Raw genomic sequence first — 16,853 nt, 5'->3', positions numbered from 1 at the left:
GAAAAAGATCTGAGAGCAAAAAAACAAGAGCTGAAACCCAGGGTTGAAGTGCCTGAGCCTACTCCAAGGATGAAGACATCTCTTATTCCTCTGTGCTCAGACATTTTGATCTAGAACAGATCTAGTATTTGACAAGGGTAGGTAAAAATAACCCTTTACTGAAGTTAAAACAACATAGCATACAGAGGTTTTCTTCTCTCCTGAGTTGGTGTTTTAAGAAATTGCTCAATCTTTATAAAATATTTCACAAACATTTGATTTTATTTTAATTCAAATTATTGACCATTGCCATAGGAAGGTTTAGGGTGCCGGCAGCTCCTGGCCCCTCAAGCAGTCGGTCGCTGGTTGTATTGGCACACTGGACACTGACAGTTCAATACTACACATCTCTGACCTCATCAGCTTCATCCTGGAGGCAAATAAAATAAATAAATGTCTTTTCTCTCTTACTGTGGTGAATGTAACGTAGCTTTCCATTCCATCTGTTGCCCATTTTATTACAACACAGAAAGAGACCCTTTGGCCCACCTAGTGTATGTTGAACCATTAAGATGCCCACTCCCATCGACCTGCATTTGCATTGGAACCATTGCCATCCATACCCCTTCCATCCATGTACCTATCCAAATTTCTCTTAAACGTTGAAATCAAACTTGTATGCACCACTTGGGCTGACAGCTCATTCCATGGTCTCACAACCCTCTGAATGCAAATGTTTCCCCTCATACTTTTCACCTTTCACCCTTAACCCATGACCTCTGGTTGTAGTCCCACCAAACCTTAGTGGAAAAAAGTCTGCTTGCATTTACCCTGTCTGTACCCCACATAATTTTGTATACCTCTATCAACCCTCCCCTCAACCTTCTACATTACATGGAATAAAGACCTAACCTATCCAACCCTTCCCTATAACTCAGGTCCTCCAGTCCCGGCAACATCCTTGTAAATTTTCTCTGTTCTCTTTCAATCTTGTTCAATCTTTTCTGTAGGTAGGTGACCAAAACTGCACACAATACTCCAAATTAGGCTAACCACCATCTTCAACATAACACCCCACCTCCTGTCATCATCATCATCAGGTGCTGTGCCCAGTTTGAGCTTTGACTGCCATGGCCCACACACTCCTGTTTCGGGTCAAGTGGGTCAATTCATTGGTATTCATTTCCAGTTCTCTGGCTGCTGTCTCCATCATCATTTGTCTTTGCCTTCCTCTCACTTTCTTCCCTTCAATCTTTCCCATAATTACTGTGCATTCCAACTCCTCTTTCCTAATCACATGTCCAATGAAGTCACGTTGCCTTTTCATGACCTCATTCATTATTTCTCTTTTTGTGCTTGCTCTGTTCATGACATCCTCGTTAGATATTCATTTCGTCCATGTTATTCCTTGCATCCTCCTCAAAAACCACATCTCTGCTGCTTCAATTCATTTCCTCATGTTACTAGATATTGTCCAACATTCTGAACCATATAACATAACTGGATAAATGTAACATCTCCTGTACTCAATTCTCTGATTTATGAAGGTCGATGTGCCAAAAGTTTTCTTTATGATCCTATTTATCAGTGCCACCAGTTTCAATGAATTATGGATCTGTATTCCCAGATCCCTATTTTCCACGGCACACCTTAGTGCACTACTGTTCACTGTGTAAGAATTACCCTGCTTGGTCCTACCAAAGTACAGCACCTCCCACTTGTCTGCAATCCTTTTGCTCTTAACATATCTGGTGAATCCCTTAGAATTCTCCTTCACCTTGTTTGCTAGAGCAACCTCTTGCACTCCTGATTTCATTCTAAAGTGTTCTCTTTTATTTATTATTCTCCATAAGTACCTCATTTCTTCCTACCTGCCTACACCTGCTATGCACTACCTTTTATTTGACAATAGACAATAGGTGCAGAAGTAGACCATTCGGCCCTTCGAGCCTGCACCGCCATTTTGAGATCATGGCTGATCAACTACTATTTGTGAACCAAGGCCTCAATATCTCATGAAAACTAATGTTTCCTAAACATGTTATCTTTACCCTTTGTTCTGACAGGCACATACAAGCTTTGTACTCTCAAAATTTCACTTCTGAAGGCTTTCTGCTTTACCAAATACAACTTTGCCAGAAAAGAGCCAGTCCCAATCCACACTTGCCAACTTCTTTCTGATACCATCAAAATTGGCCTTTCTCCAACTGAGAAGCTAACCCACAGATCAGACCTATCTTTTTCATATTTCTTTGAAACTAATAGCATTATGATCACTAGATGCAAAGTGTTCTCCTACTCACACTTCTGTCACCTAACCTGTCTCATTCCTTAATAGCAGATCAAGTATTGCACACCCTCTCACTAGGACTTCTATGCACTGATTAAGGAGCCCAATGATCCAAAAATCTGATGCCTTCCCTCATATACCAACTCCTTAGCCATGTATAAAACTGTATAATCTTCCTAGTACCAGGCTCACTAGCACATGGCATGAGTAACAATTCTGAGATTACAACTCTGGAGATCCTGTCCTTTAACTTAGCAGCTAATTCCCTTTGCAGAACCTCGTCACTCTATCTACCCCTGTTATTGCTACCTCTTGTTGCTCACCCTCACACTTAAAAATGCTGAGGATTTGATTCAAGATGTCCTGGACCCTAGCAACTGGCAGGTAACAAAGTATCTGGGAATCTCAACTGGCTTCCCTCTTACCCCTTCTCTTTATCTCACCTGCCCATTTCTTGCCTCTAGTGTCCTCCTCCTTCCCTTTTTACAATGGTCCACTGCCCTCTCCTATCAGATTCCTCTTTCTTTAGCCCTTTACCTCTTCTACCTGTCACTTTCCAGCTTCTCACTTTACACCCCCTCATCCTCCCCCACCCATCTACTTTACCCTCACCTGGCTTCACCTATCACCTTCTAGCTTGTAGGCCTTCCCCACTTTCTTATTCTGGCTTCTTCACCCTTCCTTTCCAGTCCTGATGAAAGGTTTCTGCTGGAAAATTCAACTAGTAATTCCTTTCATAGATGCTACCATTTCCCCTGAGTTCCTTCAGCAATTTGTGTGTGTTGCATTGAACCCAATTGCCAGGAGAATAACCTTCTGGACCAGCCTCCATGGACACTAAACTCCATAGCATTGAGGACACCTTTAAAGGCAATGCCTCAAGAAGGTGGCACCATCACTAAGGGCCCCCATCACCCAGGACGTGCCCTCTTCTCATTGCTACCATCAAGGAGGAATTAGAGGAGCCTGAAGCATTACCTTCTGTAATGCTGGCTGAACAATAAATATTGCCCAGGGAAAAATAGTGCGGATGATCTTGAGAGATCAGACATGAGCTGAATTTGGTATTGCTGGTGCATGATATAAATCCACAAAATTGAGCCAGATGTTGAGGTGTTATCAAGGGTGCTACAGGTGATGGGCACTGAGCCAATTTGGAGAGGTCAAGAACAGCTTCTTGGGGAGTGAAATCTAGGCCCAGGGTAATTCGCTGCAACAGATTTAGGCAATTTAAATGCCAGTCCATATAGGCTGGAGATCTCCTCTCTCCGTGATGCTAAGGCTGTGAGACTGTCCTCGGCTGCTGTGCTTTGTGTCTGTGAACTTTGTGGCGATTTCCCCCACTTTCATCAGTTCATTTCTTGTCCCTTGTATCCTATTACATATCCCCTTCATTCCCTTGCCTCTACTTTCTTAAATACATTATGTTTTTAACAGATTCTCCTACTCAGCTGAAACTAACTTGTTTCTTACTGAGATCTGCAGTTGGTTTCGATGGGAGATACTGCATTAAAAATATCAATGAGATTAGTTCAATCAGGTCTTTGAAGTGTAAGCATGAAACAGTAGCTGCAAGCAGTGACAAATGCAGAAATTACATTTTTTATGCTATCTGGTAAATAGCCTCTTAAGGTTATTCTATGAAAATACTGTTTCAATTTGTCAGTCCTTTAAAGACACCAAATAACTTGCTATTAAATGAGTAACGTGTCACTGACTTCATCAATTGATTGACTTAGAAAGAACATTATCCTTGCTTCACAACTCTCACACCAGGGAGTCAAGCACACTCTGATCACCTGATCATTATCACTGTCCATGGCTAGTGTCTTCACACTGTCAGGGGCATCAAGGAGGCACTCATTTCTGAACATGATGTGGTAACTGTGGAAATATGGAAGATGTAATTAAGCATTTGAGAATCCAAATACAATAATTAACTTCTTAGACCATTACTAAAAACTTGTAAGTGAAAACCGTCACTCCTACTGGTCAGCTTTGCACCGAGCCCTGATCCTCCTGTATGCCCATCTTTTGTGAATGGTGCCAAACTAGATTCCTTCCACAACCCTCCTGAAGACAATGACACCATGGGCTCTGCCTTCTTGTACTGAAGCTACCATCTGACACTGGGCACAGTTCTGTGGGTAAGAGGGTTTTACTACTAACTGGTTTCTTGAGAATGTTATAGCTGGGGCAAGTAGTGAGGATAAGCTTCCACTATCTATTAAAGGCTCTCAAAGAGCTTCTGATAACTAAGGCCAGCTCCTGGCCTTCACGTGTGGCTTAGCTACTAAGCTTGGTGGAAATGTTTCTACTGACAGGAGAAGGGGCAAGGACAGGTTCACGAGCCTTAAAACCAGTTGCTTTGGGCAGATGGGGCTCATCAGATATGGTTGGCAGCTCATCTCGGAGAAGGAAAACTCTGATCTCAAACCTCCACTGCCTTACGACTATACCCACTCATGGGAAAGCTTTAGAGTAAACCCTGAGGGAAAAATCTGGAGCAAGACTCCCTAAGGCAGTTCCATGTTGAGTTCAATGCTGACTGGCATCTCCTGCGATGCCGCTGGTGCCAAACTGTATCGGTCTCTGCCGTTCCTTTGGATTCATCAGCTGCGTGGAGTGTGTGAACTTACCACATGGGTAACAGTTTGCTCTCCATATTGTACTGCCTGATTTACATATCTAGACAGCTGGGACACAACATCCATTCAAACTTGACTCGCTACCCAACCAAATAAGGCTTCTTCTTTCATGAAATGAAGTAAGCAGCTCTGAATTACTCTGACATTAAAGAAATATTTCATAAAAGTGACAGCTTTTTTAAGTTGTGAAGAATGGAATGGGTCAGGACCAAGTTAAGGCATGTGACTGAAGATAATGAACTGGCATGGATTTAATCTGGTTAACAGCCAGGAAACAGAGCGGTAATGAATGGGTTAGGTTCATGTTGGGAGGCTGTGATCACTGAGATGCTGTAACTGTTCACAATCTATAACCAACGATCTAGATGAGGAGTCCAAGGGTAATATATCCCAATTTGCTTGATGGTACAGTATTGGATGTAGCATGGGCTGTGAGGAAGATGTGGAGAAGTTTTAACTGTAAAGGGACAAGCTAAGTAAATGGATGAGGTTATGGCAGGTGGAAGATAATGTGGAAAAATGTGAAGGAATCCATCTTAGTAGAAAATAGAAAAGCAGTGTAGTTTTTAGAGACTGGAAGATCTACCTGTTAACTGAGCAACTAAACAGTAGGTTGTCTTTTGCTGCAGGAGAATTTGAGTGTGAATTTAAAAATGTCTTTGTAAAATCATGTACGGTCCTAGTGCGAATCATCATCAGTGTTATGTACCGTGTTGCATGATGTGGGTGATCCTGGTTTTCTGCACCAGAGCATTGCCTGTGGGGAAGGCCTCTTCACACTGATTTCTTATTCTTTTCACTGTCTGTGACCATGATTGTTCTTGGCAAATTTTTCTCCAGAAGTGATTTGCCATTGCCTTCTTCTAAGCAGTGTCTTTACGAAGATGGGTGATCCCAGCCATTATCAATACTCTTCAGAGATTGTCTGCCTGGTGTCAGTGGTCGTATAACCAGGACTTGTGATCTGCACCGGCTGCTCATACGACCATCCACCACCTGCTCCCATGGCTTCACGTCACCCTGATCGGGGGCTAAGCAGCTGCTACACCTTGCCCAAGGGTGACCTGCAGCCTGCAGGCTAGTGGAGGGAAGAAACACCGTACACTTCCTTTGGTAGAGACATAACTTCACCCCCCCACCCGTTGGTGAGAATATTGTGTACAAATCTAGTTTTCCTATCTAAGGAAGAAGTATTATGAAGGTTAACCAGATTGATTTCTTTGGAGAAAGGGATTAACTCTGGGGAGCTTAGGGGAATAAGAATTGGTAAACATACAAAATTCTTACAGTGCTTATTAGTATAGCTACATCTCCACGTCTCCAGTGGGAAGGTTGACAGAAACATGGAAGAATGTTGGATAATTTTACCAACAGGTAAGCTTTGTTACAAATATATTAGTGAGGCTACACCTGGAGTGATGTACAGTTTTGATCTCCTTCCCTGTGAATGGATTTAGAAGCATTGGAGGATGTCCACTGGAATGAGAGGATTGTTCAGTCAAGAAAGGCTAAGCAGGTTGAATCTGTGTGCTTTCAGTTTAGAAGAATGAGGAGTGATCATACAAGAACCTGAGGGGAGCTTGGAAGGGAAGATTTTCAGATGTTTTCATGAATGGAAGAGTCTTGAATGAAGGTCAGGGTTTCAAGATAAGAGTCAGTCATTTAAAACTGAGGAAGGTAGAAATATTCCCTGACAGTGGATTGTGAATTTCTGAAATTCTCTCTTCAGGAGAGTTTTGCAGTTGTGGAAATGTACTTGTAGTAACAAAGTGCCATTTTTGTCTGTAACAAAATGGAACCTGTACTGTATCAGAGTGCTTTGCTAATACTGTTTCTGCAACATTATGCAGATGGATGAGTATATGACAAATAGATGCAGTTACTGTGAGAATACCAAGGACACTGATTAAACAGACATATAGAATGTTCTTGAACTGAAGCTAATATTTGGGTATAAAGGAGTGATTATGCTGTCTTTCTTTCCTGTAGCTATTACCACTTCTTGTGCAGTGATGGTCTTCCGTTGCAGCAAGTAAAATAAACACACTCTGAGTTAATGATTGTCTGTTATATGACGAACTGAAAAGGTACTTGACAGAGTCTAGTTCATTAAAAGTATCTAACATAAGAAAGATTAAGGTGTTGAAAACTATAGATATCTGGTATAGAATAACAGTTGAGGGTTGAGTTAAATTGTATTGAATGACAGGCAGGCTCTAAAGGCCACGTAGGCTATGCATTTTCCTCTGTCTTTGAGTTCATTTGCCAGTTTCAAACCTCTTGCAACTTGTCCCAAACCCCAAACCCATCCTCTCAAATAAATACAACTATACAGAAGTAAGCCAGAATCAACCAGGAATCAATACAGGCATCTGCCTGGATCACTGAAGATGATCATTGGACATAAGCTAATGGCTTCAGCAGGTTTATGACAAACTCACCCATCAATGAATTCGACCATCATATTAGCTTCATCTAGTGCCTTCTTGTCCTGTAGTAAGAGATGTAAATCACATTCAGCATTCTATGGTGTAAATATTTGGCAACACAGTGGTTTGAGTGACATTCTTCTACTCTGGAAACATAAGGGGCTGCAGATGCTGGAATCTGGAGCAAAAAATAACTCAATGGGTCAGATAGCACCTGTGGAGGGAATGGACAGTTAATGTTTTGGGCCGAGTTCTTCCTTCTGTGTTATTTTAGATGTGGTATGTGAAACAGTTAATTATCATCATCATTATGTGCCGTGTCGTATGATGTGGGTGATCTTGGGCTACATGACCATCATTGTTCTTGGCAAATTTCTCTACAGAAACTATTTGCCATTGCTGCCTTCTGGGCAGTGTCTTTACAAGATGGGTGACCCCAACCATTATCAATACTCTTCAGAGATTGTCTGCCTGGTGTCAGTGGTCACATAACCAGGACTTGTGATCTGCACTGGCTGCTCGTACGACCATCCACCACCTGCTCCCATGGTTCCACATGACCCTGATTGGGGGTGGGGGGGGTTAATCAGGTGCTACATCTTGCCTACTGGTGACCATCATCCTTCACCCTTCTTATTTATTTAGAGATACAGTGTGGAATAGGCCTTTTCAGCCCTTCGAATCACACCACCCAGCAACTCTCGATTTAACCCTAATCAAGACAATTAACCAATTAGTATTGGTATGTGTTTGGAAATTACGGAACTGGAGAAAAGCCACACATTTCACAGGGAGGATGTACAGACTCCTTACGGATGACATCAGAATTGAACTTTGATGCTCTAAGGTGTAACGTGATCAAGCTACACTATGCTATCACGGCACCTAACAGCTACCGGCCCCATCTCATTAGTCCACCTCTCCTTTTCATACTGATCAATTCCCTTTCATTCCATGCCTGATGCACCATCTCAACCCAAAATATTGACAGTTCTTCACACGTCAAACCACTGAGTTCCTTCAGCAGATCGCTTTCTGCTCCTGTAATTACAGATTTTGTTGGAATCATGTGAAGCCAAAGGAGAAAAGAATCAAGGTGATTACAAGTTCACCCAGCAAAGGACAGTGGTGGAGAGGAACTTGTTTGACCTCTTTACAAGGAAGAAATGAAGGGGCCTCAGACAATCATTGTGGATGCTGGAAGAGAAGACGTCCTGCAAAAATATGGTGAAATAAGACATCTGGGACCAGGAAACCAGAAATGGTTTAACTGGTAGAGTGTAACAGAAGTTTAATAGAAAGGAGTGGTCAAGAGAAGGGAAGGATAAGAAAAAAGTTACACGGAACATGGACATTCTGAAATATTCCTGCTTGTGGATTGTAGGGAGAATGAAGAAACAGATTTTGTGTGCTTCAGGGTTGTGGAGGGAGAAATCTACAGTAAAATGGTGGTTGAGACTGTCTAGGAATATTGGGTAGTTATTTAATGTTGGGGGTCATGTTCCAAAGGGGCTGATATGTGGAATCAAATCAGTTGTTGCCCTGCCAACAAGATAGAAGTGGTTTACCAAGTCAATGTTGGGGTCAGGTTAGAGCAGGGATTCACAGTCACCTTGCTTAATGGTATTGGTCCATGGCAGAAAAAAAGGTTGGGAACCATTGGGTTAGAGTGAATGAAGCTCTGACAGGAAGCGCAAGTGGAGAGGGAGCACAAGATTGATAGTCAAGTCTTTGATAGACAGCACCTTGCATCACAGGGCTGTTTCATGAATCTGAGCAGGTTATCCTACTCTTCTTTCTAAAGGTGCTGTCAGACCTGCTGAATGTATTCGGCAGTTTCTCTATGTTATATTTTAGAATATTCTGTTTCTATTCCAGGTTTCCAGTATCTTCAATGTTCCTTGACTTTTAACCATATTTTGCTGATCTGTCAATGTAATTACGTCAGTGCATGGCAGTGTTATAGTGGGTGACTGGAACCGTGGTGTACAGTGGACTATAATGGAGTAGCTAGTATATGTCTCTTCTGATTAAGCAGGAAAATTCAGAATCAGCAGAAATTTTGTTCAAGTTTAAAATTAATTCCCAATTATTTCTAAAGAGCAGAAGTGGAGAAGAAGGCAATTAAAGAGCATGGCATAAGTTTCATGTGGAGATGAGATGAAGAACTAAAGTTTCATGGAAGAGAGACTAATAAAACCTTAACACAAGAGATTCTGCAGATGCTGGAATTCCAGAACAACACACAGAAAATGCTGGAGGAACTCAGCAAGTCAGGCAGCATTCATGGAAATGAATAAACAGTCAAGATTTTGGGTCAAGACCCTCCTTCAGGACTTGAATAATCCTTTTATTTGATATGTATGCAATGTGAACATACATGTAAATCATGCAAATATTTAAGATCCAAGTTTCAGTGGAATTTTCAATGGGTTGTTTGTAATAAATGATTTATGCCCTTGATTTTCAACCACTGCTATGGGTGGAAGTTCCCACTTGCTTCAAAAAGGCAACAATTATACCAGTGCCTAAGAAGAATAACGTGAGCTGCCTTAATGATTACAGCCTGGCAGCACTCACATCTACAGTGATGAAATTCTTTGAGATGTTCGTCATGACTAGTCTGAACTCCTGTCTCAGCAATGACGTGGACCCATTACAATTTGCTTATTGGCACAATCTCAATGGCTCTCTACACAGCTTTAGATCACTTGGACAACACAAACATCTATGTCAGGATGCTGTTCATCGAATATAGCTCAGCATTTAATACCATTATTCCCATGATCCTGATTGAGAAGATGCAGAACCTGGGCCTCTGTAACTCCTTCTGCAATTGGATTCTCAAATTCCTAACCGGAAGACCACAATCTGTGCGGATTGGTGATAACATATCCTCCTCACTGACGATCAACACTGGTGCACCTCAGTGGTGTGTGCTTAGCCCACTGCTCTACTCTCTATATACACATGACTGTGTGGCTAGGCACAGCTCAAATACCATCTATAAATTTGCTGACGATATAACCGTTGTTGGTAGGATCTCAGGTGGAGATAAGAGGGCGTACAGGAGTGAGATATGCCAACTAGTGAAGTGGTGCCACAGCAACAACCGGGCACTCAACATCAATGAGATGAAAGAGCTGATTGTGGACTTCAGGAAGGGTAAGGTGAAGGAACCTCATAGAGGGATCAGAAGTGGTGAGAGTGAGCAGTTTCAAGTTCCTGGGTGTCAAAATCTCTGAGGATCTAACCTCGCCCCAACATATCGATGTAGTTATAAAGAAGGTAAGACAGCAGCTATACTTCATTAGGAGTTTGAAGAGATTTGGCATGTTAACAAATACACTCAAAAACTTCTTTATATGTACCATGGAGAGCATTCTGACAGGCTGCATCACTGTCTGGTGGGGGTGGGGTGGGGGCTACTACACAGGACCGAAAGAAGCTGCAGAGGATTGTAAATCTAGTCAGCTCCATCTTGGGTACTAGCCTACAAAGTACCCAGACATCTTCAGGGAGCGGTGTCTCCGAGAGGTAGCGTCCACTATTAAGGACCCCCATCACCCAGGGCATGCCCTTTTCTCACTGTTACCATCAGGGAGGAGGTACAGAAGCCTGAAGGCACACACTCAGCGATTCAGGAACAGCTTCTTCCCCTCTGCCATCCGATTCCCAAATGGACATTGAGCCCTTGGACACTACCTCACTTTTTAAAAAATATACATTATTTCTGTTTTTTGCATGATTTTTAATCTATTCAATAACCATATACTGCAACTGATTTACTTATTTACTATTATTATGATTTTTATTTTTTTCTTCTAGATTATGTATCGCATTGAACTGCTGCTGCTAAGTTAACAAATTTCACGTCACATGGGTGATAAAAAAACCTGATTCTAATGGAATTTTGACCAGAACACGGACAAATAAATAATTCACTAAGCCACCATATTCTGTGTAATTACAGTCAGAAGAGTTGATTTACTTGAATTTTACCTGATCTTTGTTTCTGTCTTCTATCTCTGTTAACTCAGTCGAACCAGTGACAGAGCTGGTGCCAAGCTGAGAGTAAACAGTGTCAAAACTGTGGAAATATGGAAACATTCAGTGATTCTGATTCATACAAGGTATTAGTCTTTCCTTCTTTCTCACATTGACACTGCCAATTATGTGAGTATCACTTGAGCTCAGTCCACTGACCGTTCATAAGGTGATGCATGTCTTTGGGGTTTTGGACTTGAGGGAGGGCCATCTGAGAGCAGTGACTCAACAGGACTCATCAGTTTATAACTCTGCCTTTTCCTTTGTTTTGCAGAAGGGCACTTCCTGAACCGGCTCTAAAAATCTGTGGTTGCTTGTAAAGATTCTAAACATTTAGAACAAAGTTTTGAAAAATGTAGAAAATTAGTGTGATGATACAAGTGAGCCTCTTGGGCATTCAAATTAGTGGAACTTCTCATCGTCCAGGTGCATGACAAGTGCATATGAACTGAGACAAATGTGGGATCATATACTTGAGCAACAAAAATAGAAATGTTGCTTGTAACTTATCCAGCATTCTCCACCAGGTGAGGTGCCACTGGTGGTGGCGGCGTGGTATCCATGCTGCCCTCTAGTGTTTGCTTGGATTGCATTCACCTGCAGACCGCTCTGGGCTTGTTCTTGTTGACAACATCCATGGACTCAGGGACTTGAGCTATATTATAATTTTTTTGAGTACAGTATGTTTCCTGCTATCTTACTTGTGCTATATATGCCTTGTGTTGTGTTTGACCGTCTGTACTGTGTTTTACATCGTGTCTTGGAGGAATGATGTTTTGTTTGGCTGTATTCATGTATGGTTTCATGACAATTTAACTTGATCTTGGAGTAGAAATAGGCATGAACAAATCATTTAAAGTAGCACCATAGATCAGCAAAGCAAAACAAAAGGACGATGACATGGGGTATAGAACTGAATAAAAGTGTGATCCTGTTTAGTCCACACAAGAGAATATTGGTCTCTATGTTATATTTTTTTGAGAAATACCAAAGAAATTGTGAGAGTTCCAAGAATGGTACCAGAACGGTATTTACTCCTTCCAGAGAAGATTGTCACAATTTTGAAAGAAAATCCTTGAAGATTTCTTAAAGATGTCTTTAAAGTCATGAATGTATTGAATAAAATAGGTGTGGAAAGAATCCAAAATCATGGGAAGTAATTGTGTTTTTTTAATATAATCAGTGGACGCATGCAAACTTCACAAGATAAGCTAACCCATCCCTAGTTGCAACAATACCACCGCACTTTAATGAACTTGAGTCAAGGTGCTCAGAAGAAAGTACGCCCAACAGTTATAATGAATTGCATCAAATTTACTGAGATGTGATTCCATGGTAAGCTTACCTGTTAAACACTTCAAACAAAACATTACTTCCACGTTGTGACTGCGTGTCCTATAAGAAACAGAATTTACAGTTAACTAAGAATTGAAAAGAGGGTAATATTATTTCCTGGGTTTTGATCTGAGGGCTGTGGCACATGGATTTCAATATAACCCACTGTTCTGGTTTCCATATTATAGAAAGAGTACCAAGACATCGGAAGAGGTACAAGCAGATTCACCATGATAGAGGGTAATGTTTCCACAAATACGCTCAAAAAATTTTTTTGTGACACATATTTAATTGCCAAGGCTGGTATTTGATGCCCGTCCTTGGTAATTCTCCAGAAGTAGTCGATGAACTGTGCAGGCTATATGGTCAAACATTTCCTGCAGTATCATAAAATTTTGACTAAGAGTCATACAGCACAGAAATGTACTTATTTATTTAGAGATACAGGACATAACATGCCCTTTGAGCTGTGCTGCCCAGAAATCCATTGATTTAACCCAAGCATAATTGCCATGACCAATTAACCGACTAACCAGCACATCTTTGGGCAGTGGGAGGACACACATGTGGGAACAATATACACATTTTGTTATAGAGGTCACTGGAAATAAACCCACAAAGTCTACATTGACCATGAAGCGCTCATCGATACTAATCCTATTAATCAGCACTTCACTTCACCCTTGGTCTTGCATACCTTGGCAATTCATCTAGATACTTCCTAATTGTTGTGAGGGTCTCTGCCTTCACCAGCCCTTTGGACACTGTATTCCAGATCCCAACCACCTTCTTGATTAACAGGTTCTTCTTCAGATATCCTCCCTTACCCTCAGCCTATGCCCTCTAATTTTAGAAAGTTTATAATTTTGTATATGTTAATTAAGTTCCTTCCTCTGCTTCAAGGCAAACAAATTCACCTCTCTTCATTACTAACAAGTTCTACCCTCAGATAACATCATAGAGAATCTCCCCTGCAGCCTCTTGAATGCATTCGTCCTTCCAATAGTGTAGTGACACTATACTGTAGAGAGGCATGCCACTCTAGCATAAACAATGTTTTAATACGGTTATACCATAACAATGGGTGTCCTGGGAGGGTAGCACCTCTGGTGAAGGGGCTTGTCATATCCATTCTGGGGCAGCTCACTCACCTTTGGTCCCCATCAGACACTCACCTCTCACCTGTGGCTCCAAGTGGTTGTTTGCATGCGATGGCTGCCACACCCTCAGTCACCGCTTCGACAGATGGGCTAAACCACGGGAGGAGAGCTGGCGGGCCTCATACCCCATTGAGATAGGGACATGCCTGTCCTAGCTCTGGCAGACTGGGCGGATGAGATCTACAGTGAGATCCAGTGGCTAAGAAGGTCTACTGCAATGCTCCATGGGTAGCGAAGGACTTGATAAGGCACAGAAGATGTCATGGTCAACTACTGTAACCAAGGAAGACCCCAGTTTGTGATGCTTGTTTATACTACTGGACCTAGACCTCTGAGATCAAGAGAGTGAAACCGCCCCAGTGCAGCAGCTTGTCCACTTTAAAAACTCTCCTGCACAGGTTTGCCATTATTGTCGGACACGATGGACAACCACCAAAACTATAACAAACTTCTTGCATTCTGTTTATCTGCTAACGAAGGCAATTATCTCACGTCACTTCTTCCTCGCCTGTTGACTTGTGCTGCCACCTACAGGGATCCTTGTATTTGTACACAAAATCCCTCTGTCCCTCAGTGTTCCCTAAGGCCCTATCTTTCACTGCATGTGTCCTACACTTCAAAGTTCAAGGTAACTTTATCATCAAAGTCACTATACTACCTTGAGATTCATTTTCTTGTGGTTATTTACAATAAACACAAAGAATCACACAAGAATGAATGAAAAACTACACACAAAGACGGTCCGATGTGTAAATGGCAACGTTTTGGCCTGAAACGTCGACTACGTATCTAGTCATTTCCGTGGATGCTGCTGGCCTGCTGAGTTCCTCCAGCATTTTGTGTGAGTTGGTTTGGATTTCCCATATTTGCAGACTTTCTCGTGTTTACAACATGAAAAACAAATCGTGCAGATCCAGAAAGATAAACAAAATAATAATAATAGATAAGTAAGTAAGAAATAATATTGAGAGCATGAGTTGTACAGTCATTGAAAGTGAGTCCAGAGGTTAGGGAGTCAGCTCAGTGGTGAGGTGAGCAAAGTTATCCACTCTTGTTCAGGAGCCTGATGGTTGATGAATCTGGTGGTGAGGGTCTTCAGGCTACTGTACCTTCTTCCTGATGGCTGCATTGAGAAGAGAGCATGGCTGGGTGGGGATCCCTGATGGTGGGTGCTGCTTTCCGCGATAGTGCTCAAAGGTGGGGAGGGCTTTACCCTTGATGGATTATTCATCCTACCTAAGATGAGGATGAACACCTCACATTTATCAGTGTTAAACTCCATCTACCATGGCTCTGTCCATCTTGCTTATTGATCAATTTGATTTTAAGGCTACAACTATCCTCCTCACTATTCAAAATCACCAAGAACATTTCTGTCACCTGCAAACTATGAATCATCCCTTTTAATCTATTTCACTTCCAAATCATTTATTTTATTTATTGTTTATTTATTGATGTACAGTGCAGACTGGGCCCTTTGAGCTGCAAAACCCAGCAATCTTTCGATTTAACCCTAGCCTAATTATGGGAAAATTTGGAAAGATCAATTTACCAGTACATCTTTAGAGTGTGGGAGGAAACCCAGGTATTCCACAGGGAGGATGTATGTACAGACTCCCTACAGATGATGCCAGAACTAAACGCCAAACTCTGACACCCCAAGCTGTATTAGCATGCGCTAACCACTGTGCTACAATGGCACCCAATCATTACTGTATACAACTAACTGTAAGGTCCCAGCACTGATCCCTGTGGTCCATCACTGGTGACAGGGTAACAATCACAAAAAGAATCTGCCATCATCCTCTTCCTCCTATTACCAAACAAATTTTGGACTCAGTTTTCCATCATTCCATTGCTTTCCCATTCCCAGGCCTTACTGACATCCATGTCGACACAGAGTTATAAAATAATAGTGATGTGTCCATGTTAGGCTAGTGACAGTTTTGACAGAACCCGGAAAGCAATATTGATCCCTGCTCTTTCAATGAGTGTGCCGACACCATTGCTGGAACTGAGTTTCAATCAGCCTATAAAACAAAATCTCATTATTTCACATCTCAATAAATGATACAAATTTTAATTCCACATTTTAAAATTATTTTATGTTACCTGTAACACAGGATGCTGTTTGTCTGTGATTTCAGGCATGTCATCAAGGTGGACAATACCAGGAGCTGACTTCATGATGTCAGAGCTACAGAAAGAATAGTTAAGAATTGCTCATTGACTGCAGGCTGATATGGTACATAGCTCTCTTTTGCTTCTAGACACATAAACCTGACGATATCTACTACCAGGCAGATCAAATGGACATGCATTGCAGCCTAATGTAATCCTGTTAATGGATACCACCCATGAAAGGTGATCAGGACTGGAAACCTGGCTTACCTAGTACAGCTAATCATCCCATTCTCCCCAACTCCACTTTACAATACTGAAGTGCTGATGTCTGTGATAGTTATGATTGGGAGATTATTCAGCACCAACCTGTTATTGGACATCCATACCCAATGCCCTCAGCATCCCAGCTAATATCTGGTAATTCAGCACCAACCTGGTATTGGACATAACATACCCATTCCCCTCAGCATCACAGTTAAGATTGGGTAATTATTCAGCTCCAACTTGGTTTTGGAGATTGGATGTTCAACCTTTTATTGAATTAAGCATTTAATGACTCTTAGCATTTCACATTTTCATAGAATAAAAAAAAAAGAAATCAAGTTTTTTTATACTGGAAGCACGTAATCCATATCAAAGCAAATGCTGGCCCTTGATATGAGTGAATAAAACATTGTGCACCATTTCAACCATAAAATGAGAGAATTTTTAAGGCCAGAGTTCAATTTGATCATTCTACCTGTGGTGATATCACAGCTCATCCACCTTAGCCATATCTATTCAGTTTTGAGGTTTATGCATTACATCGGAATATTGCATTTGTTATGTAATATACTTGTAC

General features: G+C 41.6%; 1 protein-coding gene across 1 annotated transcript in view; it reads right to left on the bottom strand.

Annotated features, from left to right (window-relative positions):
- Window positions 1-293: 293 nt before the first annotated feature.
- LOC140716223 (regulator of microtubule dynamics protein 3-like) overlaps window positions 294-16,853 on the bottom strand; it is a 35,690-nt gene continuing 19,130 nt past the window's right edge. The window contains exons 8-13 of the mRNA XM_073028843.1: window positions 16,001-16,085; window positions 12,739-12,788; window positions 11,349-11,436; window positions 7,359-7,408; window positions 4,069-4,153; window positions 294-409 (exon numbers count right to left, since the gene is read on the bottom strand). Of these exons, the coding sequence (XP_072884944.1) occupies window positions 380-409; window positions 4,069-4,153; window positions 7,359-7,408; window positions 11,349-11,436; window positions 12,739-12,788; window positions 16,001-16,085 (388 nt within the window). The 3' untranslated portion in view covers window positions 294-379. The remainder of the gene's footprint in view (window positions 410-4,068; window positions 4,154-7,358; window positions 7,409-11,348; window positions 11,437-12,738; window positions 12,789-16,000; window positions 16,086-16,853) is intronic.

The sequence above is a fragment of the Hemitrygon akajei genome, chromosome 25 (genome assembly GCF_048418815.1).
Source record: "Hemitrygon akajei chromosome 25, sHemAka1.3, whole genome shotgun sequence".
Lineage (NCBI taxonomy): Eukaryota > Metazoa > Chordata > Chondrichthyes > Myliobatiformes > Dasyatidae > Hemitrygon > Hemitrygon akajei.
Note: the sequence above shows the minus strand (reverse complement) of the source record. Positions and strands in the feature narration are given on the sequence as shown.